Here is a 20,643-nt window from a genome sequence, read left to right as displayed (position 1 = left end):
AGCAACATTTCTGTTTTGCTTCTGAGGGATGGTCAGCAGCAGTGAGTGAAATAGGTGGTCTGAAGGACCTTTGCCCTGTCAAAGTGCTTCCCAGCATAGGGATATGTGAACACCACAGCAGTAGCACATTTATTAAATCAAATGTGCACAGTGCAAAGTGGCAATCTGTGACTGTTAAGTGCAATTGCTAACTAAATGCGTAGCTTGTTGCCTGGGCAGCTCACTAAAAGGGGAGGAAGTTGGAAAACTGGAAATAAAATGCAGAGTCTTGGCCACTGACTGGTTGGTTCCAGGCAGAGTCAGTTCTGACTGAGGTTCGCTTTATAGCCTCAGTGATTCCAGGGCCTCAGGCAGATGGAAGGGAATTTGCATGAGTCGGGGAGTTTGAGTGAGTGGTGCAAACAGGAACTAATAGGTTCAATTCAGCTGCTGATTGCCAGAATTTCTCCCAATGGCCAACTGGGCAGTGCTTCAGGCTGTGTACTTGAGGAGGAAGTTGAACAAAATGGGGGACTCTGAGGCCTAGTGGGGGTATGAGCCTTATTTCAGCCCAGGCTGGGAAGCAGCCTCTTTGCCAGGAAAAGCCTACGGGGGGGGGGGGGGGGGGGGGGCGGGGGGGGGTTTGTTAGAAAGCAGAGGAGTTCTGGGGAAGGAAGTGAGTCTCCCTCCTGCCTGGGAAAAGGAAAAATATGTAAGATACCTGTCTTCCTTCCCGCCACCATTGTATGTGTCCCTCCTAAAAATTCTAAAGTCAAGTGTCACTTATTAGCATTTTACAGAGGTAAAGCCATAATAGTCATACTCAACTTTGATGAGACAGGCATCCTTAACCTGCTATGCAGAGGGAAAATGGAGCCCTGGAGGAACAACTTGCCCGAGGCCACATAACTACCAAGTGGCTCTTCCAGGTTTTGAATCTGGGTAGTTAAGCTCTTGACACTTTGTTATAAGTGATGCTGCTTCCTGGGCATGTTGGGAGATATGCTATGCTCCCAAAATCTACAGATAGAAGCAGAAGCCCTGGCTCCTCCTCCCTGTTGTAGGAAAGACAACCTGTCAGTCAGCATGGGGGCCAGTACCTTCAGGGTTCTTTCCAGTCCTGGGAACCAATAGCTCTCAGAACCTCTAGACCTCTTTCTCATCCAGAAACTGAGGCTGTGGGTGACCCTTAAAGTGGCTGCAAACCCTGACACTTTATAGACCTGGAAGGAGCAGAGTCCAGCAATATTCAATATGTGATCCATTGAGCTCTAGGGAATACCACAGAGGTGTTTCAGGGGCTACCATGAATGGTTCTGGTTTTGGTTCACGTGTTGGAGATCTACAGGTGATTTTGTTTAAAAACGTGCCCAGTGCCTCACACATGCTATGCAAATGCTCTATCCCTGAGCTAAAACCCAAGCCCCAAAGGTATCACATCTAATCACAAATAAATAAAAATAAGCCCCCAAAAATTTAAAGCCCCTGAACCAGATAGTGAATGAGAAGCAAGTTTGAATGAAGGTGTCTGCTGTGGTGAGTACAGTGATGATAATGACTATTACCATGTTTGTGCAAGGGGAATAGGGAGTTAGGTTGGAAGGAAAAAAAGATGACAATAAAAGAATGGGATTACAGTTTGAGTTAGTACTGAGTCAGTTGCCATTTTATTTCTGGATTTTTTTGTTTTTGTTTTTGCAGTGCTGTGTCATGGGGCAGTTGCCATTTTGAAAAGAGGAAAAAGCAGAAAGGGGAAGGGGAGGCAATGATTACTAGCTGTCTACTGTGTACCAGTGTTTTTCTGCTTGCAGCCTCATTCATAGGATGGTCAAGGAAACCCCTTGAGTTAAGTACATATGCTCCTTGGCTTGCCATAGGTTTATATCCCTACAAACCCATGTAAGTGAAAAATATTTAAGTAAAAATGGATTTAATACACTTGATTTACCAAGCACCATAATTTAGCCTTGCCTACCTTAAATATGTTCAGAGAACTTATATTAGCCTACAATTTTGCACAAAATCATCTAACACAAAGTCTGTTTTATTTTTTAAAAAAGGCACACTGTAGAGTCTCAATTATTTGCCCTAATGATCATGTGATTGACCGGGAGCTGTGGCTCAGTGGTTCTACCCAGCATCACAAGTATCATCCTGTATATCACTAGCTGAAAAAAGATCAACATTCAAACTCAGTTTCTATTGAATATGTATTGCTTTTGCATCATTGCGAAGTCAAAAATATCATTAGTTGAGCAATCATAAATTGGGGACCATCTGTATTTTTTTTCCTATTATAATGATGAAGACACTTAGGCTCAGAGAGGGAAAATGACTTAAGTAAGTAATTGTTTTGGTGGGATTCAAACTAAGCTCCTTGGACCTCAAAATTCATACCCTAGCCTATTAGGAGTTCTTCCATAGAAGAGAGTTGAGGAAGTACAGGTGGGTGAATATCAGGAATACACAACACTTCTTGTGGTGGCAGGTAGAGAGCTGGGAGTGTTTGTAGAGTACTAGAAATTAGAGCTCATGTTCTTAGTGATTTAGGGACCCAAGAGAAGAACTTGTCCAGGGATGGAGGGAGAACCAGGGGAAACTTGGGAAGAGAAATCAGCAGTGACACAAGGCAAGAGTCAGAGCTGGGCCAGGAGAGGTCTGGACTTGTGCTTAGACAAAAGGACCTAGAATATCTTAGAACTTGTGTCCTTGAATGAGTTAGTTTAGACCCTTGGCCTATGCTACATATTTCAGAATTGCTGGTTGTATCCCAAGAATCACCATACTTGCATTAAGTCTTTTCCTCACATTTACTAATTAATAATATAACAAGCATTCATGAACCCATTACCTGAACTTTGATCTAGAATATTGCTAATAATTTACACTTACCAATATGCTTAGCATGTTTTTGGTGATTGTTCTGATAAATAATTGTCTTCTTTTTCAGTATCATGATTATAGTTTCCTTTCTCTGATGATGTCAAACCCCAAAGGTAAGGGTTAGCCTGTGTAGCTAGTCATGCTGAATAACAAACAACCCAGGAATCTTAGTGGCTCGTAACAACAAAGATTTATTTCTTGCTGTTGTTTCTTGTTGGTGATGAGTTAGTTGAGAGATCCACAACTTGTCTCCTTACCTTAAAACCCAGGTGGTCAGAGAGACTACCATCCCAAACATTGCTGGTTACCATGGCTAAGGGAAAGAGAGCTCTGTAGGGCCTTACACTGGCACTGAATTGTTCCAGCTTGCCAGTGACATGTTTTACTTCTGTGTCATTGGGCCATAACTCATCCTATAGTCCTATCAATAAGTATCATCTCAGGCTGGGGTTGTGGGGTAGCATGTATGAGTCACTAGTTTCAATTCTGAGCACCACATATAAATAAATAAATAAAATAAAGGTCCATTGACAACTAAAATATTTTTTAAAAAGTATCACCTCACTATTTACCCATAAGGCACACAACTGGGAATATTTAGGAAACAGAGCCAATGCCTAGCATAGCCCACTTGCCTACTGTGGGCTATGAACATTTGGACATGACCTGCTTTTATCTGATGAAGTTCTGAGAAGAAAAGGATTATATGAGTAAGATTGAGGAAGCCTACCTGAGTTTTGCCCCTCCCTCTATCCTTTTATGTGATATTGTTATGGTCACCTGCCTCATTCTTCACCCATCTTCTAGCCAGAGCCCTTCTCTTATTGGAAGCTTGCCATTCTGCCCTATCTTTTTCTGTCTGTGTTGCATGGGCTCAAAACATGACAGGGCATTTGACTATAGAATCTGACTGGCATCTCACATGAGGTCTCACCTTGGCTGCTTATCCCATGCATGATGTCTCAGATAACCAAGGGACCACTGCTACCTCATCTAGAACAGTGCTTAACTTGACAGTGACAAGATTGGATTCTGTGCAGAGTGGTGAGGGGAGGAGAGATGGGCTGGGTGAGTCATCATTGTTATTTCCGTTGCATTCCCATCAATCTCACAAGGCTATTAAAAGAGCCAGTAACTAAGACATAACTTGATTCTAGTTCTTAAAGTCAAGTGATAACTGAAATTCACAATGCAAAGACAGTTCAGGAAATGGAGTGGAGGAAGGGCACTGGTTCTTGGCTCCACTGCTGGGAAGGAAGGTCTAAGCTGATAGGCTCAGGAAACACATCCTTAGCCTGTGCTCACAGGACTTGTGTCAGGCAGCTGGCCATGGGATGGTTCTTCAGGCCACTGATTGTGGCTTAGATCAAGAAGAGTGAAGAAAGAGGGTTTGGCATAGTTTCTTCACACATGGCATTCACAAAACTGTGCCAGGTGGGGGTGGGGAGTGCAGAGGTAAGCAAAGTAGATAATGTCACTTGGTTTCACATAACTTAGTCTATTGGGGAAAGAAAATGATGAAACAATACAAGCCATGAGAAGTGATCTGACAAGGATGAGTACAGAGTAATAAAGGAATGACACCTAAGCCAAACTTGGGGAGTCAAGGTTGGCTTTCCTTATCTAAGGAAATAATAATCACTCCTCTACATGGAGGACTGAAGGATAAGTAGGTGAAAGCCAGGTGAAAGCAGGTGGGAAGGAAGAAAATTGCAGAAAGTTAGTGGTAGAGGGGCGTGGAAAGATCTGAGCCTAGAGGAGCAGGTAGACACTAGATCATTAAGAACCAGGTAAGCCATGTGAAGGGACCTGGGAATTATCCTGAGAGCAGCAAGGAGCTATGGACAGATACTACAGTTTGGATCTTGATTATTCCCCAAATGCCCATGAGTTGAAGGTTTGGTCCCCAACTCATAGTAGTATTGAAAAGTGGTGAAACCTTTAATAGGTGGTACCTAGTGGAAGGAAGTTAGGTTGTTGGAGGAGGGCCTTTGAAGGGATACTAGAAACACAGCCCTCTCCTCTCTCCTCTCTCTTTCTTCTCTCTCTTCTCTTTCCTCTCCTTCCTGGCCACTAAAAGATGAGGAACTTTCTCTACCACACATTCACATCCTGATGTGCTGCCTTGCTATAGGCCCAAAAGCAGCAGGTCAACCAACCATGAACTGAAGCCTACAAAACCGTGAGCTAAAATGAAACTTTCCTCTTTTTAAGTTATCAGATATCTGTTACAATAATTGAATATCAACCAACACAGATGACTTGCTTTTCAGACATTGCTGAGGAATTAACATGGAGGATGGGTTGGGAAGTGGTGATATTGGAGGCAGAAAGTCAGATGAGAGATGATACTGACCTAGTTATGATAGTTAAAATATAAATGGAAAGAAATAGATAGATCTGAGACATGTTTTGGTGGTAGAATAGACAGACACAGAGAGTGAAGGAAAGGTCAGGAGTCAGGGTTGATGCCTAAGGTTCTGGCAGGAAAACTGGATAGCCATATAGTGTGATTAATAAGAGGCTGGACTACCTGAATTTTGAATCCCAGATCTGCCATTGATTTGCTGTGTGGCCTTGGACAAGTTCCTTAACTTCTTTGTGCCTCAGTTTCCTTTCCTATAAAATAAGGGTATTAATACTGCCTTTGTTTTAATGATAAAGTGAAATAAGATACATAAAATACTTTGAACTTGGTCAAGCATAGGATGTACTCAATAAATATTAGTTATTCTAAGGACCAAGGAAGAGGAACAAGCTCCATAGAAATAATGATGGGCTTGGTTCTGAGCATGTGAACTTTAGGTTGTCTGTAGGACAGTTTTTGCCAGCTTTTTCACTGCTGTGACTGAAAGATGACAAGAACAATTTTAGAGAGGAAGAGTTTATTTGAGGGCTCACAGTTTCAGAGGTCTTAGTCCATAGAAGACTGGTTCCATTCCTCAGGGCTCAAATTGAGGCAGAACATCATGACAGAAGAGTGTGGCAGAGGGAAGCAGCTCACATGATGATCAGGAAGCAGAGATAGACTCCATTCACCAGATACAAAATAGATACCCCAAAGACAAACCCCCAGTGCCCACCTCCTCCAGTCACACCCTATCCATCATCAGTTACCACTCAATTAATCCCTATCAGGGGATTAATTCACTGATTGGGTTAAGACTCATATAACTTAGTCATTTCACCTCCCAGCCTTCTTGCATTGTCTCACGTATGAATTTTTGGGGGACACCTTACAACCAAACCATAACAGATACTTCAGTAGAAATTGACTCTATAAGTCTTAGGTTCTATAGTTATTGGATCCAAATATAAAAATTTGAGAGTCATCAGTCTATAGATGGTAATTGAAACCTTGGAAGATTGTGCATAGAGAATTTGGAGATTGGGAAGAAGGCCTTTGAGAAAACTATAGGAAACCTCAACATTTGTGGGCTGGACAGAGGCAAAGAAGCCCCTTGAAGGGACTGAGCAGCAACTAGAAAGGTGGGAGAGAAAGCAGGAGAGGTCTGGAGATGTTTTTCAGTGGTAGAGCATTTTCCTAGCATGTGTGAGGCCCTGGGTTCCATCCCTAGCTCTGCAAAAAATTTAACAATCCAAGAGAGGTCACAGAAGCCAAGGTAAAAGAATGCTGCAGGACAGTGGCTGCAGCTGTGACAAATGGCTCAGAGAGGAAAGATCTAAGAAACATTGGAATTTAGGTGTGAAGAGATCTTTGGTGCAAATAGCTTCACTGGAGTAATAGAACTGGATGGCAGCTATATCAGGCTAAAGAGTGGGAGTGAGGAAATGCATAGAGCAAGTGTAGACAGCTCTTTCATCAAGTTTGTCTGTGAAAGGGAAGTGAGAGCAGATGATGGAGGGTTATGGGAAAGAGAGGGTTGCTTCAGTGCCCATGGGGAGGAACCATAGTACAGAGGGAGAGATGGGAGATGCCGGCCAATTGAAGGTCTAATGAAAGCTTTGGATCCCTGGGATGATGGGAAAACTGGAAGCCAGGGCACAGGCACTGAGGTCAGAATCAACTGAGAGGAGTCAGGGAAGGTGGAAAAAATGGATGGGGAATGAATTTAGAGATTTGACTGTGGAAAGTTACTGCATAATGGCTTCTCTTTCTCGGTAAAAATGGGTTTAGGGGATGTGACAAGGCTAAAAGTTTGTAGATGATAGAGGAGGTTGTGTTGCTCAGAAAACCCCTTGAGAGAATGTTGGAGAGAACCCAACAGGGAATCAGAAAGGTATTGCCTGGCCATACTGAAGCCCCAGTACATTTGTAATGGTTCCCATTCCTGTGGCTGAAGTATTTTCACTAAGCAGTGTTCAGTGGTGCTAGGGCAGGAGGAGGAGTAAGCATTTGGCTTTGTTAGAGTCTTAGGGATTTGTAAGATGGATGAAAGATGGTCAATGGGGTAAGAAAGGTGAGGATATTGACAAGTGATTAGTTAAAATGATTGACTTGTAATTGCCCCGCTTTCTGAAAAATGATCAACTTGTAATTCCCCTGCTCTCTTGATTCAGAATCCCCTGTTCCTGCTGATGCCAATAATTTCTCTCTATTCTCCACTCAATTTCATAGTTTCTTCTCACTAAAAGATTTTGTATTGTCTGTCTCAAGGCGTCTGTCTCGTGTGTTTGTGTGTCTACTTCTGTACTCATTACTGTTTCAAGTTCAGATTCCACAGGAGAGAGGAACTGAGGGGTTCCATTGGTCATTGTTTTCCATGTTTGATACATAGCTCAGGCCTCCTCCCTAATCTCTTGGCCAGCCTATAGTTTTCTACCCTGAATCAAGGGCCTATGTCTGGTCCACTTAGCTTTACCCAGTGCAAACATTCTTCAGAAAGTGTTGTGGGGAAGCAGAATGGTTAAAAATTTGGGCTTTGGAACTATACCCTTACCCTTACCCTTCCAGGATATCCCATTTATTGTGTGGACTTGGGAAACTTACTTCCACTCCCTGATTCCTAGTTTTCTCCTTTCTACACTGGGTCGAATAAGAGTACCTGCCTCATAAGGTCTCTGTGAGAACAAAATAATACATATCAAGCACTTAGCACAATACCTGGCACACAGTTATTTCCCTGTAAGCATTGATTATCATTATCATGATGATGATGATGATGATGATGTTACTATGAAGGTAGGTACTTAGGACCTAACATACTTGTGGACAGGACTTCAGGGGAGGCAGGATCCATACACTATTGCCATTGAATGAACACAGTCTTCTTTCATCACAGCAGCTCTTTGCCATTTCTGGTTTTCTGACCTTTCCCCAGGGAATGTCTGTTACCCTGGGGGCTCCAAAGGCCTGAAGCCTTTGGACAACTGAGTCTGTCATGGGCTGGGGACCAGGCTGCTGGGTCTGCTTGTCATCAGCTGGGGAAGAATCCTGGCAGGCTGGCCTCTCTGGCTCAGACCTTGGTTTCTATGAGTCATGCTCCTCTTATGCTAAGCCCAGCTTAGATTTGGAAGGGGGCTAGAGGAGTGGGGGCAGGCGAGGGGAGAAAAGGGAGGAGGAAGGCTGCAACTTAGCTTCTTTCTCAGTGTCTTGGTTTAGTTCAAGTTGTAGGAATCATTCTTTAGAACCCCAGTGAGAGGATTTGAGGCCCCACTCTGACCAGAATGCTATCAAGGGGATGCTTCGCTTGGTTTATGCAGCCTAATTTGACTCATGGGTGAGGAATACTTCCCCAGGCACCCTGACATCCAAAGCATGGCCTTTCTAGCTCTCTCATACAGCTTGATCCACGTGCGGAAAGATCCATCCTCCCATAAAAGAATGTAAATTGCTGACATAAGGGAAGGGAGCAGATTCAAGAGGCACAACACTCAAGAGATTTGACCCTTGAAATGCCTCACCTTCATTGAACAGGTCCCCCAGTTGTGTCTAAGCTATTGTTTTCCAAAAGCTGGTGGCCAGGTCATCTAAAGGCATGTGAAATCATTTCAAGTAGTTTATGGATGAATAGTTTTTAAAACTTTAATAGCCATGAATTTATTTTCATGTGTTTTAGAAAAAAAATTAACACATTAAAGCTGCTAACTTCAAGAGTATTACTGCTCAGAACCATGCAGTTTTTTTAAAGAAGTTCTTTGATGGGCATGGTTGTGGTGCATATCTGTAATCCCAGACACTCGGGAAGTTGAGGCAGGAAGATTGCAAGTTGGAGGACAGCCTCAGAATCTTAGGGAGACCTGCCTCAAAATTAAAAATAAGGACTGGGATGTAGCTCAGTGATAAAGCACTTGCCTACATGCATGAAGCCCTGAGTTTTAACCCCAGTTCAAAAATAGAAACAAACAAAAAATAAATAAAATAAAAAAAGGGAAAAAAGGGGTGGGAGGGGTGGGGGGGAAGGAAAAATAACAGAATGAATGAAACACCATTACCCTATGTAAATGTATGATTACACAAATGGTATGCCTCTACTTCATGTACAGAGCAACAAGATGTACCCCATTTGTTTACAATAAAAAAAAGGAAACCTGAAACTGAAAAATAAAATAAAATAAAAAAGACTGGGGAGGTAGCTCAGTGGTTAAGTGTCCTTGGCTTCAATCCTCAGTACCAAATAAATGAACAAATAAATAAATAAATAACATAAGTTTATAATGTCTTTTTTTTGTTTGTTTTTGGTGGTACTGGGTATTGAACTCAGGGCCTTGCACATGCTAAGCAAGTACTCTACGATGGGGCTACATCCTCAAATGTATAAAGAAGTTAATTTAAGGAACAGCATCAAGTAGATTAGTAATGTAGTTGTTCAGCATGTGTCAAAAGTCATGAAGATGACTGAAGTTTGGAAATCACTAGCTTTAACCAAATGCCTTTTCTGCTCCCTCTTTGTCTACACTCCCAGGCATGGGGCTTCTGATTTGGGAATTGTCTATTAGACATATTGATCTATGTAGTCAACTGTCATCTCAAAGCCAAAAATCTTTTTTTTTTTTTTTTTTTTTTGGTATTGGGGATTGTCCCCACTAAGCAACATCCCCAACACTTTTGTTTATTTTACTTAGAGACAGGGCCTCACTAAATTGCTGAGGCTGGCTTAGAACTCATCATTCTTCTGCCTCAGTCTACACAGCCAGAGCCAAAAATCTTGTCTCTCTTTCTGTGCTTCCTGTCTCTGTCAAGGGCTCTTCCCCCATCCTGCCTGACTCCCCTTCCTCTCCCTTTTCCACACTCAATCATTACAGTGATCAAGTTCTGCTAATTCATCCTTCAGAATATCTCTTGCATGATGCCCTTCTAGCTGTCATCACCCATTTGAGTACCACAGCTGCAGTCTGCACTTCACCATCTAACTAATCTTCCTCAAGTGCAGCTTTCATCATGAATTTTTCTTGCATTGGTTCTCCACTAAACATCAGTTCATGGCCAAACTCCTGAATGGGCAATTCTTAGCTTTTGAATATGGTGCAAACATACAATCTGCCATATCTCCATTTCCTTTCTAGGGCCCATCTAGGTCTTTAATTTTCCATGGAAACACTATGCATATTTCTAGCTCTAACTCTTTCCTATTCACCTTGGCTAAAATAGTTTCTTCAGTCCTTTCTTTTTGGTTACTTTTTATATATCATTATCTGTGTTTGTTTCATGTCTCCCTAATGGACTCAGCTTGCTAATGTAAAGAAGCATGTTTTCCATTTCTTTTGTAATTTATTGGTACTTAGCAAAATGCCAGGCACACAGTAGGTACAATTGGGTATGCCTTGGGCTGAAAGTACGGAAAATCCAACCTAGAGTGGCTTAAACTAATGGACATGATTTTTTTTTTTCACATAAAAACTTTAAAGGTGGGTGGTTGCCTGCTCTGCTGCCATCCATAGTGAATTGGCTTTCATCCTCATACTTGTTGCATTATGGTTGCAAGATGGCTGCTGCAGTCTCAAAAATCATATCTGCATCCCAGCATAAAGAAGGAGGAAGAAACAAAGGCCTTCTCCTCAGGGAGCTTTGTCCTGTTATTTGTGAAGGGGAGATTTCCAAGGCTACTATCCCTTATGTCTCATTAACAAGAATTGTGTCACATACTCACTCTTAGCCCAACAACTAGTTTAAAGCAAATATTCAAGCCTGGGTCTGCAACTGGCTCATCCCCAATTTTTTATATGAAAGGATCTTTGATAACTACCTAAACATATTGGAGTTCTGTTAGTAGGAAAGAAGATATAGAGGATGCCTATTAGGTAGGCAACAAGCAGCATCTACCACAAGTCTCAATAAAAACTCGTTCAGAGAACAAATGGCCTGTTCTGGTTGAGTCTGGTTTTAAGACTTGCCAGGGCTAAGACCAAGAGTTTTCCAGAAAATTCATATTCTCTTTGCCCACATAACTGCACCTAAGTGTCCCTGACTCCCCATTGGAAGGTCAGACTGATGCTGTGGACTTTCTCACTTCTACCTCCCTCCACTGAAAGCAAGAGTCTGGGAAAAGCATGGCATGGAACATATCCCTGGAGACCCACTTCAAGGACTGGGAGAGGAATAAATGGGTAGGACTGCTTTTTCATGAAAGTAATCATCCCTGTCTTTGCTTCTTTGATTTTCAGATATATTTTATGAAATTCCCAAAATCAAATTGTACAAAGTGTTATAGCCACAAATAGATACAATCCAAACAGCCAATAATAGGGATTTGACTAAGCAGACTATGAATTATAGTACTTTAGGTTATATAATGTGGCCACCAAATGTGACAACTATGTGAACTCTGCTGGTATAAGAAAATATATGTATGGAATGATGTGAAGTAGAAAAGACAGAACAGTATAGTAGATACCTACCAACTGTGTAAAATGGAAGAAATCATTCCTGCCTGTGGCTCTTTGGTTTTCAGATATGTTTTCTAAAGTAGTTCTGAAATTTATTTTGCATTAAAAAAAATCCAGAAGATGAAATTTCCAAAAGATTAGGGGACAGTTGTCCAGTTTGAAATCAAAGGGGCATTAGACAACCCAGAGCTATTTGTTGAAATCAAATGCCAGTTCTGAGGCTGTTGGGAGTTATTGTGAGGAGTTTCTGTTCAACTGGAGTTTAGGAAGTGGAAGATGGAGTATCCAACATTGTTCCGGTCTTTCACCACTAAGACAGAAAGGTTAAGGTAAAGTTTGAACTTTAACCCGGATCTTTTCTCTGGTAGACTATATTCTGAATGTGGAGAGACTTGGCCTCTGCAGGGTCACTTCTTTCTGCCTTGCTGCTGAGAAGTCCCCTTTATTCTCTCTCCCAGCTGACAAAGCGTTTTGATGGAAGATTCCAGAACAGTGTGCATTACTGTGTGGAGACCCAGTGTGAGTTCCTTCCTGAGGTTTCTTGGCATGGACTGTGCTTTCCCCCCTCCTCCCACTCATCATCCAAGGTTTACACTGTAAATATCTGGACAGGGTGAAAAGAAAAACCAGACCTCCAACTTGGGGCTGCTCTGCTGGAGGCTAAGCTCAGGGTGTGTTGTTGATACAGAAGATAGTTCTCTCCTAAGAGTTCACTGAAGGGGATTTTTTTTTACTGGTTCAGTTTTCCAGCTTCATTCAAGGGACTAAAGACAGGAGGGAAGCAGGATGGGTGTGTATATGTTTTAGCAGGGAGGAGAGACTTGTTTTTCTCTCTTTTCCTGACCATTTATGACCCAATAAAAGTTTTAATTTATTGAGCATTTACTCTGTGTTGTGTGCTTTACCCATGTTGTCTTATTTAATCCTGAAAACAACTTGACCAAGTATTATCTCCCCATCTTATTTTTAGGGAAAAAGGGTCAGACAGAACTTATCCAAAATCATTTACCTGGGATGTCAGGATGCATGTTATAATATCTCTTGAGCCATCTACCATATGACAAATCTTGTGCTGTGTACTGGGTGTACAGCTGTGAATAAGATCAGGCCACTACCTTCAGCAACTTGCAGCCAGGAGGGAGGTGGGTTACAGACAACCAAACAGGCAGTGATGGGACAAGATGCTGCCTGCTCTGAGGAGGAAGAAGCCGATACTATAGGAATACAGAGAAGGGGCACCTATAACAAACAGGAGCAGGAGGTGGGGCATCAGCAAGGAATTTCCAGAGGATGTGGCATCTGAGCTAGATCTGAAGGAAAAGGAGGAATCAGCCAAATGAAAGAGATGGAAGGAAAAAAGTGATCCAGGCATTAGCAAAGACCAGTATCAAGAGGAAGCACAGTGCTTTGAGAGTGGTTTGGTATGGCTGGAATAGGCTGAGAGCTGAGACTAGGGAGGTGGGCAGGGTCCTCCTTGTGAAGCACCTTGCAAAACACAGGAAGGGTTTTGGATTTCTTTCTCAGTGTGATGAGGAAGTTGTGCTAGCAAGTGATCTGTTCTGATCGGCTCAATCTGGCTGCTATGTGGAGAACAGATTGTAAGGGATCATGAGGGGAAATGGACTATCCCAATTATGCTGTGATCACAGTGGCTTCAGGGTGGTAGAGCAAAGGGAGATGAACTGGAGGACTTTTTTATTTGTTTGTTTCTGGTAGAACCAACAGCACTTATGGATGGATTCAAGGTAGGGAGAGAAGGGGAAGGAGAAATCAAATCATGTCAATTGGACCCAAAGACCTCAGCTTTTTCTGTCTGCCTAGGAGGCTGCAGTTGAGAGCCTCCTTCGATCAGCACTGAGATCTGGAGTGTTCAAACCTGCTGGAAAATAAGTGTGTTTTTGCTTGTCCAGGAGAGAAACACAGGAGAGTCTGGTTGCTTGTTGATTTATAGAAGTGAGTACCTATGTGTTCACACTAAATGTGTATATATGTATACACATTATTATGTATCTAGTACTATTTAAGTGCTTTACAACTATTTCCTTGTTTAATTCTCATAACAACTGCTTTTAGGATTCTCTATTTTGCAGATGTGGAAACAGAGGTGTGGAGAGATAAGTAACTTGGCCAAGGCCATACAGCTAGTAAGTGGCAGACCTGGGATTCAAACAGATAGTGTTACTCCAGAGTTCCGTGCTCCCCTTTCTATGGAGTTACTCATTCATTCATTCATTCTTGCCTTCACTATATAATTACAGAGGACATAATAATTCTGCCTCTAGGAACTAGAAGCAGAATGATCTACAGAAACAGACACAATCTCTGCCCTCAAGGAGTTCACAGTCTAGTGAAGAAGGCAGATACTAGCCAAATAATTGCAAAAGTATAAAAGTACATTGCATGTATACCTAGAATATACCTTCTGATCCTAGAATAGAGGATTTGACCTAGTCAGGGTACCTCAGGGAACTTTTCTCTGAGAAAGTGATAGATACTTGAGGTGAAACATGAAGGATGCACAGTAGTTTATTAGGACAAGAAGGGGAAGGAACAGTGTTGTAGAGGAACTAGCACATACAAAGACCCTATGGTGGGAGGGAGCATGGTGCCTTCCACCCAGGCACCCAGTTTCCTTCAACTACCTTGTCTCCTGCTCCTACACCTTCCCTCAATTCTGGCAGAATGAAGACATGACCCCTTCCTCTGCCCTTCTAATCCCATGCTCAGCCTTCTCACTCTGGGAACCTGAAGAAGTCCTGCCTTTCACCAGCTTCTTTCCTCTCCTCACTCCACCTCACTTTTGGGTCTCCTGAGAAACTTTCTTGGCCCATGGGCCTCCCTCCCTAACCTCATCTCACAGATGCACTTACCCTTAGTTCCACAAAACAAGCCAGAAGGACAGGGATAAATAGCACTTTTCATGTGCTATAAAGCAGATTGCACTGAGGCTGGGAGTCAGGGATGCTTGTTGGCAGCAGGGTTGTTCCCTGATGCTTTGGAGAAGGAAAGGAAGGAAGTCAAGAAATTAGTTTTTATTGAATGCCTACTGTGTGCCTGGCTGCGTGTTAGGCATCCTCATAAGTTTTGTCATTCATTGTCACAACAGCCTTATGAGAAGAAGATGATACTATTCAAGTTATCTTTAATATCCCTTCTTCCTTGTGAGGATATGGGATACATCATCTTTGACTTTCCATCTGATAGACCACAAAGAATAATCAATAAATAATTTGATCTTTTTTCCAGTGCTGGGGATGAAACCCAGGGCCTCACATGTGTGAGGTAAGTGCTCTACCATTGAGCTACATCCCCTGGCTCAAACTTCTTGAATTGAATTGTTGACACTATGATGTTGAGGCAGTACCTTGTAGGGGAACAAACCCAGGATTTGGTGGTGTTCAGTGCCTGTGTGGTTCTGGGAAACCTATTTGATTTTTCTTTTTCTTTTCTTTATTTATTTCCTTCTTGAAGTAACTGGAGTTTAACCAGGGCCTCTCACATGTTAGGCAAGTGCTCCGCCTCTGAACTATATCCCCAGCCCTTTTTATTTTTTATTTTGAGACAGGGTCTCACTGAGTTGCTGAGGCTGGCCCTGAACTTGTGATCCTCCTGCTTCAACCTCTGAGTAGCTGGAATGACAGGTGTGTACCACTATACCTGGCTGTATTTCATTTTTCTGAACCTCAGTTTTTCCTCATGTGTGAAATAGGACTAATGGCACCTACATCCCATGGGTTGTGAGCATGTGCAAATGCCTTGGTGACCTTCAAAATGCTATACGAGCTGGTGGCAGGAGGCATCACATGTACTCCAAGTTAGACTTTTAGTTGTCCAGTTATCATCTAGGTCTGTAGTTTCAAAACATAAATTGGTGATTAATGTTAAGACTTTTCAATCTTCTGAGTTTAAAAAAAAAAGGAGAAAAAGATGATGATGTAGTTCTTTAAAAAGCCAAATATGTTCAGTTTTTACAACTAAAAAAAGTCATTCCAATTTTTTGTTTATGACATCTTGATTTCAGTAGATGGCAGTTGTTTAAAAATCCCCTTACTGGGGATATAGCTCAGTTGGTAGAGAGCTTGCCTTACATGCACAAGGCCCTGGGTTCAGTCCCCAGCACCACAAAAAAAGTGCCCTTACTTGGTCAGATAAACTGTTGGCACCAGCATACAAGAGCCAAAAGTAGTAGATAGCTTAAGAGAGCCCTGGTAGGGCTTGGGTGACAAGAACTTTGCGGAGGGCTTTTTGGAGGAGAGGAGGTGTGAGAAGAGTCAGGAAGGATGAACAGAAGTGTGTCAGGCAACAAAGGGTAGGAAATACATAGACCAGAGAGCTGGGACAGGATGGAGCTAGGGACCTGTGCAATATGGACACCACACAGCACGTTTCCCCCTCTCACTTCTTTTGCCAGAGGTGGTGGCATTGCATAGTGTTGGGGCAGGGGAATGAGTTGGTTTGTCCCAGACATCCCTGACTCCCAGACAAGGATGAAAAACACCAGGCCACTGCATCAGACCATAACAGTTCCCCAACCCCAGCTCAAAGGTGGCTGCTCCTGCAGTCCTCACAGGCACTTGCCAACTCACTCTGCATAATCCCCAAATTGCCTTTGAACTTGGGACTTCAGACTTCATCTGTGCTCTCCCTCCTCTCCTGGCCCAGCAGAGCAAAGCAAGAATCACTTACCTCCAAGTGTGGGAATGCCAATAGCTCACAACCCAAACACAGGCTCCTCAGAAACTCTGAATGCCCCTTCCTCTTCCACATCAAACCACACACAGGGACTGGGAACAGAAGTGGGGGGCAGGGCATTGAGACTAGTTCCTTTCCCCAGGACGCCACATGGCCCACATGGGGTTGGGGATGGGGATACAGCCACCACCCCCACATGACCTCTGGCCTCTTCAGACCATACCATTGTCTGCAGGCGGCTGCAGGAGGCCCCAGGCTGCTGGGAGGGCCAGGATGGTCTGAGGGGGAACATCTGAGCATGCATTTTTGCATTCCAAGTGGTGGGTCTGGATTATCCATGTCTGGGATTTCTCTGGACCTCTGCTCTATCCATTAGCATATTTTTTTTCCACCTGGAATCCTCTGGCCAGTGGGTGTAGCCACAAGTTAGTCCAACCAGGGACAAAGGCCAGGTGTCTGCCAGCTGCCCATCTGGCCCAGGCAAGAAGCAAAGAATAACTTGTAGAAGAAGAGGAAGTCCTCAGGGACAAGGGCAAGGCTAAGGAACTGCAGCAGCAGTCCCAATGCCCATCCGGATGACCCAAACCTGGCCAGTCTCAGCAGGCATTCCTCACTTCCTGTTTAGGGCAGGTCACCATGGTATTTTGCCTGCTGGTGCAGTGGGACTGGGTTAAATAAAAAGCAGAGGAGTGAGCCTGAGGGTGGAGGGTTGGGGAATAGTTAATAATAGAGGAGCTGGACTTTTTGTTCCAGTTCCAGCTGGAGTTTGAGTCAGCAGCAGGGTGGTGTGGTTCCTACAGGGAGAAGCCTTTGTGTCCTTATGGACCCAGGGACTCCTGCCATTATAAGCGCCCAGCAGTGGCACGTGTCTAACAGGCTTCCCAAGGGCCCAAGAAAGCCAGGCTCTGCTCCCACCCACGTCACAGTGAGTTTTTCTTATGACTTGTAAGTACTCCCTATCCCTGTTGCTAGACTTGAAAAGCTTTGTTATCATTTCCATACTGAGCCGACTAGCCATTTCTGTGGGTGAGTGGGAGCTACACCCTACTGATGTCTGGTCTATCTTGACATTTAGTGGCATCCTGTAGCTGTGATGGGGAGAGAAGTTAATGCTCATTTTGACAGAAGCATTAGAGTTAAGTCCAAACTCCTGGGCTTGGCATTCAAAGACTTCAACTATTAATCTTTTATAATGCTCAACATTCCAATGCCACATATTTGGATCTCCAACATACACACACACACACACGCACTTCTGAATACCTGTACACTTGGCATAGTACCAAAAATACATAGCTGGAGGATAGAAAATTTTCAGTTTTCATTTGTGTATTTGCCATTTCACAGTTACAGGTATGGTGTCAAATTTCATTTGCAAGTTGACAATTCCCAACTCAGAGTGTCTATGTGTATTTGGATGAACAGTATTTTATATAGTATTTGGTGGCTCTCTAGTCATGTGTCCATGTCTAAACTGCACTAACAGGCCACATAAACCAATTTGTTTTAAGATTTTTGATGTAAAGCTAAAAAAGCTCTTACAGAAATAGGTTGAGGAAAGTCATCCTGGGAAATTGTAAATTATAAACATAAAAAGAGAAGCTTATTCCTCAAGAAATACAAACAGAACACAGATAATGGACCCTCAATTCTGTCCATCTCTTAATGTCCAAGTTAAAGGCCACCTCCTCCATGAAGACCCTCAGCCTCTTCCAGCCAGAGAGCATTTCTCCGTCCTAGCTGTTCCACGTGCTTCTTCTTATTTATTTTGGAGGCTCTGGTGTGTTCTCCCTTGGGTTATGGTTGGGGAGTGCATTCAGCTGTCTTCCTCCATGCCTATGGGTTCCCTGAAACACATTTCACCTTGGGTTTTGTTATGGTTTGGAGGTGATATGTCCCTCAAAAGCTCACATGTGAGACAATGCAAGAAGGTGTGGAGGAGAAATGATTGGGTTATAACCTTAACCTAATCAGTGAATTAATCCCTGATGGGATTAACTGAGGCAGGTGGAGTGTGGCTGGAGGAAGTGGTTCATTGGGGGCATGACTATGGGGTATATATTTTGTATCTGGAGAATGGAGTCTCTCTCTGCTTTCTGATCATCACGTGAGCTGCTTCCCTCGGCCATACACTCTCCCATGATGTTCAGCCTCAACTCAAGCCCCAAGGAATGGAGTCTACTGTCTATAAATGGAGACCTCTGAAACCATGAGCCCCTGAGTAAACATTTTCTCTTAACGATTGTGCTGGTCAGGTCCTTTAGTCACAGCAGCGAAAAAACTGACTAAAACAGGTTCCTTCTTGACACTACTGGCCTTTAGTACAGAGTCTGGTTGAATAATCACTCCAGGAATAACTGCTGGGGATGCATGGCTTCTCTCCTTGTTGGGGTTTGCTTGTATCAAGGGTGGCTGCTTAAAGCCCCAGACTTTTTCACTGGGGAAAACAAGTACTGTTTGCAAAGAGCACTCCCTTCTCTCCCTGATATCCAGCACCCCTTTCCCTCTTCCGTTGTGTGGCTCTCCAAGCTATTTTCTTGTCTCTCCTTTCCTTTTCTCCCTACCTGCCTAGTGCAATCCTGCCCATCTCCCACCTAATGCAGTAAACAGAGGAGCCCCTCACATTCTTTTTCTTTCCTTTTTGGGGGTCCTGGCAAACGAACCCAGGGAGTTATACCACTGAGTTACATCCCCAGCCCTGTTTATTTTATTTTGAGACACGATCTTACAAAGTTGCCGAGGCTGGCCTCCAATTTGCGATCCTCCTGATTCAGCTTCCCTAGTCTCTGGGATTACAGGCATGAGCAACTGTGCCTGGCACCCCGCACTTACTTTCTTGATTCAGGCCCTTTCCCATGAGAACCTGAGAGAAAGAGAGAAGGGAAGCCATGCATCCCCAAAAGTTATATGGAGTAGTTATTCAAGCAGGCTCCATACTAAAGGCTGGTGGTGTCAAGAAGGAAGCTCCTCCCCTGGAGATAACCCTCTGGGTGATGAGCAGGCATGAGAGCCTTAAAGGGTGGAGGTCATTCCATGACCCTTCTCCTCATTTGCCTTTAGTACAATGAAAATGTTTCTGTTTGTGGTAAAATACACATAAAATTTACCATTTTTAATTATTTTAAGTGTATAACTTAAGTGGCATTAAGTACATTTGTATTGTTATGCAACCATAACCCCCACCCATTTCCAGACATTTTTCATCCTCCCAAACTGAAACTCTGTGCCAATAATTCTCTGTACCAGTAACTCTCCCTTCCTGCAACCCCTTTTAAACCAAAATTTCATTTTCTGTCTCTATTAATTTGACTACCTCTGGTACCTAATAGAAACAAAATCATATATGTCCTTTCATGATTGGCTTTCTTTCACTTAATATCATATCTTTAATTTCATCCATATTATAGTATGTGTCAGAATTTCCTTCTTTTTAAAGGCTGGATAGTAAGCGTTCCGTCGAATAGCACATAGTGTTTATCCATACATCTGTAGATTGACATTCCACCTTTTGGTCATTGAGAATAATGTTACTATGAACATATGTGTCCAAATGTCAAGTCAAGCCCCTACTTCCAATTCAAGGAATAGAGAATTAACTTGTTGAGTCATATGTTAATTCTGTTTACTTTTTTGAGGAACCATCATACTGTTTTCCACAGGGGTTTTACCATTTTACAACTCCACCAGTGATTGTATATAAGGTTTCAAATTTCTTCACATCCTCATCAACAATTGTTATTTTGTGTTTTGGATAATAGCCACCTGAATGGGCATGAAGTGGGACCTTATTGCTGTTTTGATTTAAATTTCCCTAATGACTATTGATTTTTGAACATTTTTTTATGTGATGGGTGGCTACGTTTTGAGCCTATCTGTGAGACTGTGCCTTTAGCCTTGTTTTCTAGCAACCATGGATGTTGGACATACCCATGGTTTTGCAGGTTAGAATAAACTTGACTTAAAGACTTTGTTGTATGATTAGTTATCTCTGGACTCCCCACAGACTGGGGCTGCAAGCTCATGGTCAATCAGTACTGTAGTTTCTCTCTACTCTCTGCCTGTGCTTGTCAACTGTCCCATAGCCCATGTATTTTTTTTCAGTTATCTGTTTTCTACTGTTTTTGACCCAAATAGTCCCACATTACTGTGATAACCAGCCACCCATCCTGAAGAGGAAAAGACTCTGGGGATGGATAATAGGAAGAAAACAGGAGGTGACAGATTTCTTTGAACCCATTTTCTTGTAAAAATAGTAAATATATTTGTTTCTCCCTCTGTGCAAAACAAACAAATGAAGTACTA

At 42.9% G+C, this 20,643-nt stretch overlaps 1 protein-coding gene across 6 annotated transcripts in view; it reads left to right on the top strand.

Annotated features, from left to right (window-relative positions):
- Window positions 1–20,643, top strand: part of NHSL2 (NHS like 2) — a 277,111-nt gene that overhangs the window by 25,968 nt on the left and 230,500 nt on the right. The window contains exon 1 of one of the 6 annotated variants that reach the window (XM_079125027.1): window positions 13,652–17,286. The exons of the other annotated variants lie outside the window; for them this stretch is intronic. Coding sequence (XP_078981153.1) covers window positions 17,280–17,286 — 7 coding nt within the window. The 5' untranslated portion in view covers window positions 13,652–17,279. Of the gene's footprint in view, window positions 1–13,651; window positions 17,287–20,643 lie in introns of those variants that run through there. 6 annotated transcript variants of the gene reach the window in all.

This window comes from Sciurus vulgaris (genome assembly GCF_902686455.1).
Source record: "Sciurus vulgaris genome assembly, chromosome: X".
NCBI lineage: Eukaryota > Metazoa > Chordata > Mammalia > Rodentia > Sciuridae > Sciurus > Sciurus vulgaris.
This window is presented reverse-complemented; position numbering and strand designations above follow the sequence as displayed.